This window comes from Heptranchias perlo, unplaced genomic scaffold, assembly GCF_035084215.1.
Source record: "Heptranchias perlo isolate sHepPer1 unplaced genomic scaffold, sHepPer1.hap1 HAP1_SCAFFOLD_219, whole genome shotgun sequence".
NCBI classification, from domain to species: domain Eukaryota; kingdom Metazoa; phylum Chordata; class Chondrichthyes; order Hexanchiformes; family Hexanchidae; genus Heptranchias; species Heptranchias perlo.
This window is the reverse complement of record NW_027139233.1, coordinates 93,432-107,537: the sequence shown is the minus strand read 5'-3', so window position 1 is coordinate 107,537 and position 14,106 is coordinate 93,432. Positions and strand designations below refer to the sequence as shown.

Here is a 14,106-nt window from a genome sequence, read left to right as displayed (position 1 = left end):
CAGCCCACTACCCCATCACCAGGGTCACTCACAGCCCATCTCCCCATCACCAGAGTCATTCACAGCCCATCTCCCCATCACCAGAGTCACTCACAGCCCATCTCCCCATCACTAGAGTCACTCACAGCCCATCTCCCCATCACTAGAGTCACTCACAGCCCATCTCCCCATCACCAGGGTCACTCACAGCCCATCTCCCCATCACTAGAGTCACTCACAGCCCATCTCCCCATCACTAGAGTCACTCACAGCCCATCTCCCCATCACCAGAGTCACTCACAGCCCATCTCCCCATCAGTAGGGTCACTCACAGCCCATCTCCCCATCACTAGAGTCACTCACAGCCCATCTCCCCATCACTAGAGTCACTCACAGCCCATCTCCCCATCACTAGGGTCACTCACAGCCCATCTCCCCATCACTAGAGTCACTCACAGCCCATCTCCCCATCACCAGTCACTCACAGCCCATCTCCCCATCACTAGAGTCACTCACAGCCCATCTCCCCATCACTAGAGTCACTCACAGCCCATCTCCCCATCTCCAGAGTCACTCACAGCCCATCTCCCCATCTCCAGAGTCACTCACAGCCCATCTCCCCATCACTAGGGTCACTCACAGCCCATCTCCCCATCACTAGAGTCACTCACAGCCCATCTCCCCATCACTAGAGTCACTCACAGCCCATCTCCCCATCACTAGAGTCACTCACAGCCCATCTCCCCATCACTAGAGTCACTCACAGCCCATCTCCCCATCACCAGAGTCACTCACAGCCCATCTCCCCATCACTAGAGTCACTCACAGCCCATCTCCCCATCACTAGAGTCACTCACAGCCCATCTCCCCATCACTAGAGTCACTCACAGCCCATCTCCCCATCACCAGTCACTCACAGCCCATCTCCCCATCACCAGTCACTCACAGCCCATCTCCCCATCACTAGAGTCACTCACAGCCCATCTCCCCATCACTAGAGTCACTCACAGCCCATCTCCCCATCACCAGTCACTCACAGCCCATCTCCCCATCACCAGTCACTCACAGCCCATCTCCCCATCACCAGTCACTCACAGCCCATCTCCCCATCACTCGAGTCACTCACAGCCCATCTCCCCATCACTAGAGTCACCCACAGCCCATCTCCCCATCACTGGAGTCACTCACAGCCCATCTCCCCATCAGTAGGGTCACTCACAGCCCATCTCCCCATCACCAGTCACTCACAGCCCATCTCCCCATCACTAGAGTCACTCACAGCCCATCTCCCCATCACCAGGGTCACTCACAGCCCATCTCCCCATCACCAGGGTCACTCACAGCCCACTACCCCATCACCAGGGTCACTCACAGCCCATCTCCCCATCACCAGAGTCATTCACAGCCCATCTCCCCATCACCAGAGTCACTCACAGCCCATCTCCCCATCACTAGAGTCACTCACAGCCCATCTCCCCATCACTAGAGTCACTCACAGCCCATCTCCCCATCACCAGGGTCACTCACAGCCCATCTCCCCATCACTAGGGTCACTCACAGCCCATCTCCCCATCACTAGAGTCACTCACAGCCCATCTCCCCATCACTAGAGTCACTCACAGCCCATCTCCCCATCACTAGAGTCACTCACAGCCCATCTCCCCATCACTAGAGTCACTCACAGCCCATCTCCCCATCACTAGAGTCACTCACAGCCCATCTCCCCATCACCAGTCACTCACAGCCCATCTCCCCATCACCAGTCACTCACAGCCCATCTCCCCATCACTAGAGTCACTCACAGCCCATCACCCCATCACCAGTCACTCACAGCCCATCTCCCCATCACTAGAGTCACTCACAGCCCATCTCCCCATCACCAGAGTCACTCACAGCCCATCTCCCCATCACCAGGGTCACTCACAGCCCATCTCTCTGAAATGGAATGGTGCAATCCTGCAGTGGACAGAATCGAGTCTGGCGGGGAGTGGGAGGGGGAAACGGGGGGCGGGGGGAGGAAGATGTTGATGTTGAAACGAGTGTCTTACCCTGTACATGTTGAATGGTGTGAGATCCTGAAAGACCATGTCTCGGGCAGGACCAGTGCTGTAACAGCAGTGAGCAGCAGCAAACTGCGTTAATGCCTCTCTCGCTGCATCTTCAGTGATGGAGGGAATTCTGGGGGAAATAAACAGTCGCAGGAATGTCAAGTCTGCTTCCCAGGGGTTTCCAGTAAAAGCTTTATCCCCATCTTCACTCCGGTTGGCAGGAGAGTCCTCCCCCGGTGTCCTGGCCAAAATATATCCCTCAACCAACTTCACAAAAAAACAGATGATCTGGTCGTTATAACATTGCCCAGTTCCACCGTCACGGTGCGTGAATTAAAAACAAGCAAAACCGACCAGCTCAGGGAGACTGGAGTTTCCTGGTGTTTGAGTAGATTTATTACTATAATGTTCGTGTTTGTTTCAGTATCACGGTGTGTGAGCTGAAAACAGACAAAACCGACCAGCCAAGGGGAGGTTGGAGATTGAAGGTTTAAAAGTAGAGGTTGTCCAAGGGAATGAATTGCTGATTCTTTTGCTCTAATGCAGCTTTAAACCGTCATAATCATTAATCATCGAATCAAGCAGCCACTTTAATAATGATGGTGACTGAGTCTCCAACACTGAGAAATATAGGGAGTGACATGTGGGACCGAAGACAGAGACTATTTTAAAGAGTGAGAGAGGTTGAAATGGGTGATATTTTTGAACTGAGTCGAGAGAGTCTCCCTCTAGTGTGTTAATGGTGTGAGTGAGGGCTGACTGTTTATGACCCCCCCTGAGCAGACACTGTACCTCCACTCTAGCTGGGGCTGCGGCCGCTCCTGCTTGTCTGAGAGGTGAACTGGTGGAGATATGTAGTTTCCATCTGTAACCAATAAGAAAGGTTCAATTCTCAAAGTCCCACCATTTACACCCGACTAAATATCCAGAATGAGGGACGAGGTGCTGGACTTCACTCAATGGGCCAGATACCAAAAATGAAGTTTGCTGATGTTGAATAGCCTCTGGCATTCTTTGGGGTGAATTATAGGCTTCACCCTGTGTTCTCTGCCCCTGTGGTGAACACCCAGGCCCGTGGCAGGGGTACGGGTTCCACATGCGCCAGGCTGCCCTCCAGTACTTCGCCCAAGTGGCCATTCTTCACGCGTGAGTTCGGGTGGTGAGTGTTGGCAAGCTGTTTGACCGTGAGGGGCTTCGCAGCCGATCCTGTCCACACCTGGAATTTCCAGTGGGAGTCACCGGATAGCGATCAGGAGGAGGGACCCTCCGCAGGCCAGGGGCATTGCTGCCACCACCCCCACACCCCCGGACTGAAATGGTTGGCTCAGCACAGAACAGGGATTGAACCTCTGACTTCCCTGGTTTGCCTGGCTCAGATCAATACCAGACAGTGAACTTACCAACTGAGGAGATCTGGGCAGCGGTTTCTGGGATAAGATCCTACTCCGTCTCTTAACAATATTCCTTTTGTCTGGAGCATTAATGGAGAGATCGCTGTCCGAGAATCGGTGAGAGGCTATGTACTCCAGTGCTCGCACTTCACTGTACCTGTGGGTTACGTGTGTAGATATTTCAGTCCATACATACCACCTCCTGCAACAGTTCCCTCGTAGCCCGTCACGTTGTCCAGCATTTCAATAGGGGGCGCTGTTGGGCCTTCCTCATCCTCCAAGTCCTCAGGTCCATCTGCACGAGATCAGGACAGTTAAAAGGGTGTTGGTGATGACAAGGGGCCCTCTGGAACTACTCTGGCTGACCTTAGTGAGCTGGACCTATCCAATACTTTATATAAAGTCACTGGTTTTACACATGGGGGTGGAAATCCGTCTGGGTCGTCAGCGCAAAACAGGCAGTGTCGAATGGGCCGTCCGTTATACACCCCGCTTGGTATTCTGGTCTATTGAAGAAAGGCAGACTTGCATTTATATAGCGCCTTTCACAACCTCAGTACGTCCCAAAGTGCTTTACAGCCAATTAAGTACTCCTGAAGTGCAGTCACTGTTGTAATGGCAGCCAATTTACACACAGCAAGGTCATAATGACCAGATAATCTGCTTTCACTGATGTTGGTTGAGGGATAAATTTTGGTCAGGACACTGGGGATAACTCTTCTTCAAATAGTTCCACGGGATCTTTTAGGTCCACTGAGAAGGCAGACAGGGCCTCGGTTTAACGTCTCATTCAAGAGATGGCACCTCTGACAGTGCAGCACTCCCTCAGTACTGGAGTGTCAGCCTGGATTATGTGCTCAAGCCTCTGGAGTGGGACTTGAACCCACAACCTTCTGACTCAGAGACGAGAGTGCTACCCACGGCTGACAGCTTTGATGGCATTGGAACTGAATATTGGGCGGGGAGTATAATGGACAGGGGGTATAACGGACGGTCAATTCGATACTGTCCACTTTGCTTATATATACATTATGTGTGTGTATATATTATGTGTGTGTATATACTGTGTGTGTGTATATATTATGTGTGTGTATATACTGTGTGTGTGTATATACTGTGTGTGTATATATTATGTGTGTGTATACTGTGTGTGTGTATATATTATGTGTGTGTATATACTGTGTGTGTATATATTATGTGTGTGTATATACTGTGTGTGTGTATATATTATGTGTGTGTATATATTATGTGTGTGTATATACTGTGTGTGTGTATATATTATGTGTGTGTATATACTGTGTGTGTGTGTATATTATGTGTGTGTATATACTGTGTGTGTGTATATATTATGTGTGTGTATATACTGTGTGTGTGTTTATATTATGTGTGTGCATATACTGTGTGTGTGTATATACTGTGTGTGTATATATTATGTGTGTGTATATACTGTGTGTGTGTGTATATATTATGTGTGTATATACTGTGTGTGTGTATATACTGTGTGTATATATTATGTGTGTGTATATACTGTGTGTGTGTATATATTATGTGTGTGTATATATTATGTGTGTGTATATATTATGTGTGTGTATATATTATGTGTGTGTATATATTATGTGTGTGTATATATTATGTGTGTGTATATATTATGTGTGTGTATATACTGTGTGTATATATTATGTGTGTGTATATACTGTGTGTGTATATATTATGTGTGTGTATATACTGTATGTGTGTATATACTGTGTGTGTATATATTATGTGTGTGTATACTGTGTGTGTGTATATATTATGTGTGTGTATATATTATGTGTGTGTATATATTATGTGTGTGTATATACTGTGTGTGTGTATATATTATGTGTGTGTGTATATTATGTGTGTGTATATACTGTGTGTGTGTATATATTGTGTGTGTATATACTGTGTGTGTATATATTATGTGTGTGTATATACTGTGTGTGTGTATATACTGTATGTGTATATATTATGTGTGTGTATACTGTGTGTGTGTATATATTATGTGTGTGTATATACTGTGTGTGTGTATATATTATGTGTGTGTATATACTGTGTGTGTATATATTATGTGTGTGTATATACTGTGTGTGTGTATATATTATGTGTGTGTATATACTGTGTGTGTATATATTATGTGTGTGTATATACTGTGTGTGTATATATTATGTGTGTGTATACTGTGTGTGTGTATATATTATGTGTGTGTATATACTGTGTGTGTATATATTATGTGTGTGTATATACTGTGTGTGTGTATATATTATGTGTGTGTATATATTATGTGTGTGTATATACTGTGTGTGTGTATATATTATGTGTGTGTATATACTGTGTGTGTGTATTATGTGTGTGTATATACTGTGTGTGTGTATATATTATGTGTGTGTATATACTGTGTGTGTGTATATATTATGTGTGTGTATATACTGTGTGTGTGTATATACTGTGTGTGTGTATATACTGTGTGTGTATATATTATGTGTGTGTATATACTGTGTGTGTGTATATACTGTGTGTGTATATATTATGTGTGTGTATATACTGTGTGTGTGTATATATTATGTGTGTATATATTATGTGTGTGTATATATTATGTGTGTGTATATACTGTGTGTGTGTATATATTATGTGTGTGTATATATTATGTGTGTGTATATACTGTGTGCGTATATATTATGTGTGTGTATATACTGTGTGTGTATATATTATGTGTGTGTATATACTGTGTGTGTGTATATATTATGTGTGTATATATAATGTGTGTGTATATATTATGTGTGTGTATATATTATGTGTGTGTATATATAATGTGTGTGTATATATAATGTGTGTGTATATATTATGTGTGTGTATATACTGTGTGTGTGTATATATTATGTGTGTGTATATACTGTGTGTGTGTGTATATATTATGTGTGTGTATATACTGTGTGTGTGTATACTGTGTGTGTGTATATACTGTGTGTGTATATACTGTGTGTGTGTATATACTGTGTGTGTGTATATACTGTGTGTATATACTGTGTGTGTGTATATATTATGTGTGTATATACTGTGTGTGTGTATATATTATGTGTGTGTATATACTGTGTGTGTATATACTGTGTGTGTGTATATATTATGTGTGTGTATATACTGTGTGTGTGTATATACTGTGTGTGTGTATATACTGTGTGTGTGTATATATTATGTGTGTATATACTGTGTGTGTATATATATTATGTGTGTGTATATACTGTGTGTGTGTATATACTGTGTGTGTATATACTGTGTGTGTGTATATACTGTGTGTGTATATACTGTGTGTGTGTATATACTGTGTGTGTGTATATACTGTGTGTGTATATACTGTGTGTGTGTATATATTATGTGTGTATATACTGTGTGTGTGTATATATTATGTGTGTGTATATACTGTGTGTGTATATACTGTGTGTGTGTATATATTATGTGTGTGTATATACTGTGTGTGTGTATATACTGTGTGTGTGTATATACTGTGTGTGTGTATATACTGTGTGTGTGTATATACTGTGTGTGTGTATATATTATGTGTGTATATACTGTGTGTGTATATATATTATGTGTGTGTATATACTGTGTGTGTATATACTGTGTGTGTGTATATATTATGTGTGTGTATATACTGTGTGTGTGTATATATTATGTGTGTGTATATACTGTGTGTGTATATACTGTGTGTGTGTATATATTATGTGTGTGTATATACTGTGTGTGTGTATATACTGTGTGTGTGTATATACTGTGTGTGTGTATATACTGTGTGTGTGTATATATTATGTGTGTATATACTGTGTGTGTATATATATTATGTGTGTGTATATACTGTGTGTGTATATATGGGGCTCGATTTTCAAAGGGTGCCAGGATGGCAGCGGGGGTGGGGGTCAAAGGGCGTGCGGCAAACCCGAATAATAAAAACTAACCGTTCCCCACGTGATCACGACTTAATTGGTGCCCCTTAACGTGGCTTCCGGGTTTGCCGTCCGAAAGCTGCGCAGTGGGCGGACTGTGCACCCGCATGACAGGCTGTCAGCTGGTGCATCTAGATTTAAAGGGCCATTGCTCCAATGGATTTTGCTGGAACAAAGAGCCAGAAGGCCCAATGGAGCAGCACAGGGGCGTGGCTGCTCCAAGATTCAGCGATGCCTCACTTCAGGTGCTACTGGCCGGGGTGAGGAGGAGGGAACTATTTTACCTGGTCGACAGGAGGAAGCGCCCTGCTTCTGCCATGAAGGAGGCCTGGCTCGAGGTGGCAGAGGAGGTCACCAGCAGAAGCAACATATCCCGACCCTGGGTTCAGTGCAGGAAGTGTTTCAATGACCTAACCAGGTCAGCAAAAGTGAGTACACTTACTGATTCTCCTACACTCCGTGTTCCACATCACCCTCCACCCCCACCCTCCCACCAATTCATTCTGCACTGCCAAGACTACTCCATCACATCACTCCTCACACCCGATTACAGCTCATCCTTAACTTACCTGCACTTCCTGAGCACTTCCTCACCTCCCCATTTGTGATCCCACCACTACCACTCAACACAATCCTGATCCAATGTAATGTCTCTGTCTCATACTCACCCTCTGATGCATCTCTTTCACGGTCAGCCTCACCCAAAGCAATGCATTCATCAGCTGACCACTTCACCATCACTCACTCACACGTCTGTACTTTCTCCCCTTCTAGGAGAGAGCTCAAAATACATGTGAGAGGGCGAGGACTGGAGGGGGCCACAACAAATAGTGGTCCTCACAGAGACGGAGGAGGAGGAGGATCTGGAGATCAGTCACACCCTCGAGTCGAGATTGGCACCCCACAAACTTCTGGTGAGACAACTTTAACATTCATCACACACACCATGAATTGATGTTAACAATGATTGGCATATTGAACATCTCAGTATGCTCATCGCAATATGACACATCTGTGATGATCTTAATATTGCCTTCTGTTCTCTTACAGGCCCTTCAACGACTGCAGTGATGGGAGAGGGCGATTCCTCAGAGGAGCTCCCGGCCTCTGGGGGCGCACCGTCACATCTTAGTGAACCATCCACCAGCGCAGATACTCACACCTCGGTGAGTCCTAGTGAGTTACCACACAGGTGAGCACGAGCAGACACTGGTGGCAGGGGCAGCTGCGGAGAGTCCGTGTCGGTGGGAGCACTCCTCTCCAGGCTCTGCTCAGCTGGACACAGATGCTGAACCCTGGGGGCCATCCTTTAAAAGGAGAATGATCGAGGGACAGCAGCACATTTGCGAGGTGCTGGAACAGATGCCACACACACTCTCCACAATCGCGCAGAGGATGGAGGAGTCCAACTCCTGCATTAGTGGAATGGTGGCACAGGTAAGGGAGGGAATCTCTGAGATAGTGTCACAGGTACAGGAGGGAATCTCTGAGATAGTGTCACAGGGACATGAGGGAATCTCTGAGATAGTGTCACAGGTACAGGAGGGAATCTCTGAGATAGTGTCACAGGGACATGAGGGAATCTCTGAGATAGTGTCACAGGGACGTGAGGGAATCTCTGAGATAGTGTCACAGGGACGTGAGGGAATCTCTGAGATAGTGTCACAGGGACGTGAGGGAATCTCTGAGATAGTGTCACAGGGACGTGAGGGAATCTCTGAGATAGTGTCACAGGGACGTGAGGGAATCTCTGAGATAGTGTCACAGGGACGTGAGGGAATCTCTGAGATAGTGTCACAGGGACGTGAGGGAATCTCTGAGATAGTGTCACAGGGACGTGAGGGAATCTCTGAGATAGTGTCACAGGGACGTGAGGGAATCTCTGAGATAGTGTCACAGGGACGTGAGGGAATCTCTGAGATAGTGTCACAGGGACGTGAGGGAATCTCTGAGATAGTGTCACAGGGACGTGAGGGAATCTCTGAGATAGTGTCACAGGGACGTGAGGGAATCTCTGAGATAGTGTCACAGGGACGTGAGGGAATCTCTGAGATACTGTCACAGGACGTGAGGGAATCTCTGAGATAGTGTCACAGGGACGTGAGGGAATCTCTGAGATAGTGTCACAGGGACGTGAGGGAATCTCTGAGATAGTGTCACAGGGACGTGAGGGAATCTCTGAGATAGTGTCACAGGGACGTGAGGGAATCTCTGAGATACTGTCACAGGACGTGAGGGAATCTCTGAGATAGTGTCACAGGGACGTGAGGGAATCTCTGAGATAGTGTCACAGGGACGTGAGGGAATCTCTGAGATAGTGTCACAGGGACGTGAGGGAATCTCTGAGATAGTGTCACAGGGACGTGAGGGAATCTCTGAGATAGTGTCACAGGGACGTGAGGGAATCTCTGAGATAGTGTCACAGGGACGTGAGGGAATCTCTGAGATAGTGTCACAGGGACGTGAGGGAATCTCTGAGATAGTGTCACAGGGACGTGAGGGAATCTCTGAGATAGTGTCACAGGGACGTGAGGGAATCTCTGAGATAGTGTCACAGGGACGTGAGGGAATCTCTGAGATAGTGTCACAGGGACGTGAGGGAATCTCTGAGATACTGTCACAGGACGTGAGGGAATCTCTGAGATAGTGTCACAGGGACGTGAGGGAATCTCTGAGATAGTGTCACAGGGACGTGAGGGAATCTCTGAGATAGTGTCACAGGGACGTGAGGGAATCTCTGAGATAGTGTCACAGGGACGTGAGGGAATCTCTGAGATACTGTCACAGGACGTGAGGGAATCTCTGAGATAGTGTCACAGGGACGTGAGGGAATCTCTGAGATAGTGTCACAGGGACGTGAGGGAATCTCTGAGATAGTGTCACAGGGACGTGAGGGAATCTCTGAGATACTGTCACAGGGACGTGAGCAATTGTTTGAGATAGTGTCACAGGGACGTGAGGGAATGTCTGAGATACTGTCACAGGACGTGAGCAATTGTTTGAGATAGTGTCTCAGGTAAGTGCGGAAATGTCTGAGATAGTATCGCAGGTAAGTGCGGGAATGTCTGTGATGGAGGGAAGGCTAGCCTCTGTTGAGCTTCATGCACGGCTCACAAATGAGTCCATTCAGGCCCTGATGACGGCTATTCACACTCAGGGTGAACAACATTCTGCCGCCTTAAACAGGCTGACAGATACTTTAGAAGTGGCCTTCCAAGGCATCACACATGTCCTCCAACTGTTCTCCAGCATGGTGGTAGGAGTGGTGTGGGCCTGGCCCAGGGGAGGGATGATGGCGAAAGGGGTCATGGAAGTGGGGACGCCACTCAAAGTGCTCCCACGTCTCACCTGTTGCCCACCTCTCAACCAGTACCCGCAATGCTGTCTCCTCTCCAGGTGGCCTAGTCTGCCCCTGCACAGGTGCAGGTGGAGCAGTCTTTGGAGGGGCCCTCATGGGCTCCAAAACCCAGAGGGCGTAGGCCGAAAGCATCTAAGCAGTCAGGGCATGAACATGAGCAACCTGCCACTACCTCTGCTGCAGCCACAGGGGATGTACCACGTAGGAGTAGTAGGAAGAGAAAGGCTAAGGATTTGTGATCACGAAGGGGATGCACAAGGGTGTCTGACAGACCGTCATGTTCTTTATTGAGATTTGTTTTTTGTTATATTCACATTAAATGTGATCATTGTCACCACTACTGCCACGTCTTGCCCATTCTTGACTGGCTTTTGTGATAGGGCTCTTTCATTCGCTTCATAATAAACGGCGACATTTGATGTCACCCAGTGGGTGAGTCTACAGTGGGTGTATGTGTGGTTGCAGGACTGTTTAGTGTGTGTGGGGGGGAGGGGGGGTGCTGGTGTTGGTGCTGCTCTTTCCAGGTGGTGTGAGGACTGGACACTTATCACCTTCTGATCTTACAAGAACTGTTCACATATGAGTGACTCCCTGGCCTCACAAGCAGTCAGGTGAGCTGCTGCTCTGCCCATGGGTTCGTCCTCATCCTCCTCCTGCTCCTCATCCTCCTCCTGCTCCTCCTCATCCTCCTCCTGCTCCTCATCCTCATCCACCTCCTCCTCCTGCTCATCCTCCTCCTGCTCCTCCTCATCCTCCTCCTGCTCCTCATCCTCATCCACCTCCTCCTCCTGCTCATCCTCCTCCTGCTCCTCCTCATCCTCCTCCTGCTCCTCATCCTCATCCACCTCCTCCTCCTGCTCATCCTCCTCCTGCTCATCCTCCTCCTGCTCCTCCTCCTCCTCCTCCTCCACTTCCTGCTCCTCCTCCTCCACTTCCTCCTCCTCCTGCTCCTCCTCAATGTGGATAGCAGATGTGAATGGTGGATGAGGGCATGGGGCCTCATCAACCGGTACCCCTCTCTGATGCACCATGTTGTGCATGACACAACACACTACTATAATACGACCCACACTCACTGGTGAGTATAAAGCGCTCCCCCAGAATGATCAAGGCACCGAAATCGCATCTTGAGCAGTCCTATCGCATATTCAAATATAGACCTGGTGGCGATGTGGCTGTCATTGTATCGACACTGTTGCTCGTTGATGGGGTTCCTCAGATGTATCATATGCCACGTGTGCAGGGGGTATCCCTTTCCCCGAGGAGCCAGCCCTCAAGGATGTTCGGTGCGTGAAAGAGGGGCGGGATGTTTGGATTCCCTCATAATGAATGAATCGTGGCAGCTGCCAGGGAATCTGGCGCACACGTGAAGGAATCTTTTGCGGTGGTCACAAACGTGCTGAGCGCTGATGGAGTGATACCCTTTCTGTTGATGAACAGTCCTGGCTCGTGTGGAGGTGCTCGGATTGCTATACGCGTGAAATCGATTGCACGCGTGGGAAGCCAGCCACAGAGTGGAATCGCACTGCCCTCTCCGCCTGGCTGAGGTCGTCCATGGGGAAGTTGACGTATTGTGAGGCCCTGCGGAACAAGCCGTCGGTGACCTGCCTTATGCACTTGTGTGCAGACGACTGAGAGACCCCGGCGATATCACCCTGGAATGATCCAGAGGCGAAGAAGTTGAGGGCAGTGCTGATTTTAACTGCAGCGGGTAATGAGGTGTCGCCAGGATGCAGCTCGGCATGAAGGAGGCTGCAGATGTTTGCGATCACCTGGCGACTGACTCTGAGCCTCCATATGCACTGCTGAGAGGTCCAGGAAGCTGAGCCTCGGTCTGTAGACCCTCTGACGAGGGTAGTGCCTCCTGCGACATCGCACCCTCTGTTGTTCCCCTCTCTGCTCTTGTGCAGGTGCCGAGGATTGGCACTCGGTCTCATGTTCCCAAACATGTGAAAGGCCTGCCCACGCTCACTGACGAGGAACCGAAGGACGGTTATTGCCTTGAAAACAGTACATCAGGCCTTTGGGTGAGGAGGAAAGGGGAGAGAAATGGCAAAACATAGAGCTACAATGAGGCAGCAAGGTTTTAATGGAGGTGGTTTCTAGTCTGTTAGAATTTGCTTTCTGACTTACCTGGGCCCAGCCAGCCTATGTGCGCCCCCTTCACTGCTTTGCTGTCAGTGGGGAGAGATCTATGAACCTTGCTGGATTCTGAATGTCTTGCCCGGGGGTAATGGGGGGGAGGGGGGCAGTGTTGGCGAGAGGCGATTTCCAAAGGACGTTCAAAATTCAGGGTCTGAATCTTCTGCTGTTAAGAGAGCAGCCAATGTGGGGGCATGTACCCGGGTACCCGGGTGAGGGCATTCTCATATAGACAATTCATTCCCGAACATGATGGGAAAGCAATCGATCACACTGCACCTGCCGTAACCAGCGTCTGATAACAGGGAGACGCCTAACCACAAACCTCACTGGTGCAAGTAACAACAAGTCGACTAGCAATCGTGCAAATCACTTGCTCACATACTGCACCCAGACGTAACACACATGTCAGCCGCAAAGCCTTGAATGTGAAGCCTGTTTTCTTCTGTCAATGTTACAGGGATGTGTGACAACCTCAGCGTAATCTGTGACACTGTCTGAGAGTGAGGTACACTTTTAGAAATAATAATCCGGAACAGAATCAATAGTCACTTGGACGAGTGCGGATTAATAAAGGAAAGCCTGCACAGATTTGTTAAAGGCAAATTGTGTTTAACTAACCTGATAGAGTTTTTGGATGAGGTAGTAGAGAGGGTAGATGAGGGCAATGCAGTTGATGTGGTGTATATGGACTTTCAAAAGGCGTTTGATAAAGTGCCGCATGGTAGGCTTGTCATCAAGATTGCGGCCCATGGAATAAAGGAGGCAGTAACAACATGGATACAGAATTGGCTAAGGGACAAGAAACTGAGAGTAGTGGTGAACGATTGTTTTTCGGACTGGAGGGAGGTGTACAGTGGTGTTCCCCAGGGGTCGGTACTAGGACCACTGCTTTTCTTCATATATAGTAATGACTTGGACTTGGATGTACAGGGCACAATTTCAAAATTTGCAGATGATACAAAATTTGGAAGTGTAGTAAACAGTGAGGAGGATAGTGATAGACTTCAAGAGGATATAGACAGGCTGGTGGAATGGGTGGACACATGGCAGATGAAATTTAACGCAGAAAAATGCAAAGTGATACATTTCGGTAGGAAGAACGAGGAGAGGCAATATAAACTAAAGGGCACAGCTCTAAAAGGGGTACAGGAACAGAGAGATCTGGGGGTATATGTGCACAAATCGTTGAAGATGGCAGGGCAGGTTGAGAAAGATGTTAAAAAAGCACA

The 14,106-nt window shown here is 47.6% G+C and overlaps 1 protein-coding gene across 4 annotated transcripts in view; it reads right to left on the bottom strand.

Annotated features, from left to right (window-relative positions):
• The window catches only part of LOC137310114 (protein SSUH2 homolog), a 116,033-nt gene that overhangs the window by 41,406 nt on the left and 60,521 nt on the right, over window positions 1-14,106 (bottom strand). For 2 of the 4 annotated variants that reach the window (XM_067978079.1, XM_067978077.1), the window contains exons 2-4: window positions 3,615-3,713; window positions 2,820-2,892; window positions 2,028-2,157 (exon numbers count right to left, since the gene is read on the bottom strand). In XM_067978079.1, coding sequence (XP_067834180.1) covers window positions 2,028-2,157; window positions 2,820-2,892; window positions 3,615-3,713 — 302 coding nt within the window. Of the gene's footprint in view, window positions 1-2,027; window positions 2,158-2,819; window positions 2,893-3,614; window positions 3,714-8,042; window positions 8,573-11,892; window positions 12,947-14,106 lie in introns of those variants that run through there. The other 2 variants (XM_067978080.1, XM_067978078.1) reach the window with 2 other exon arrangements.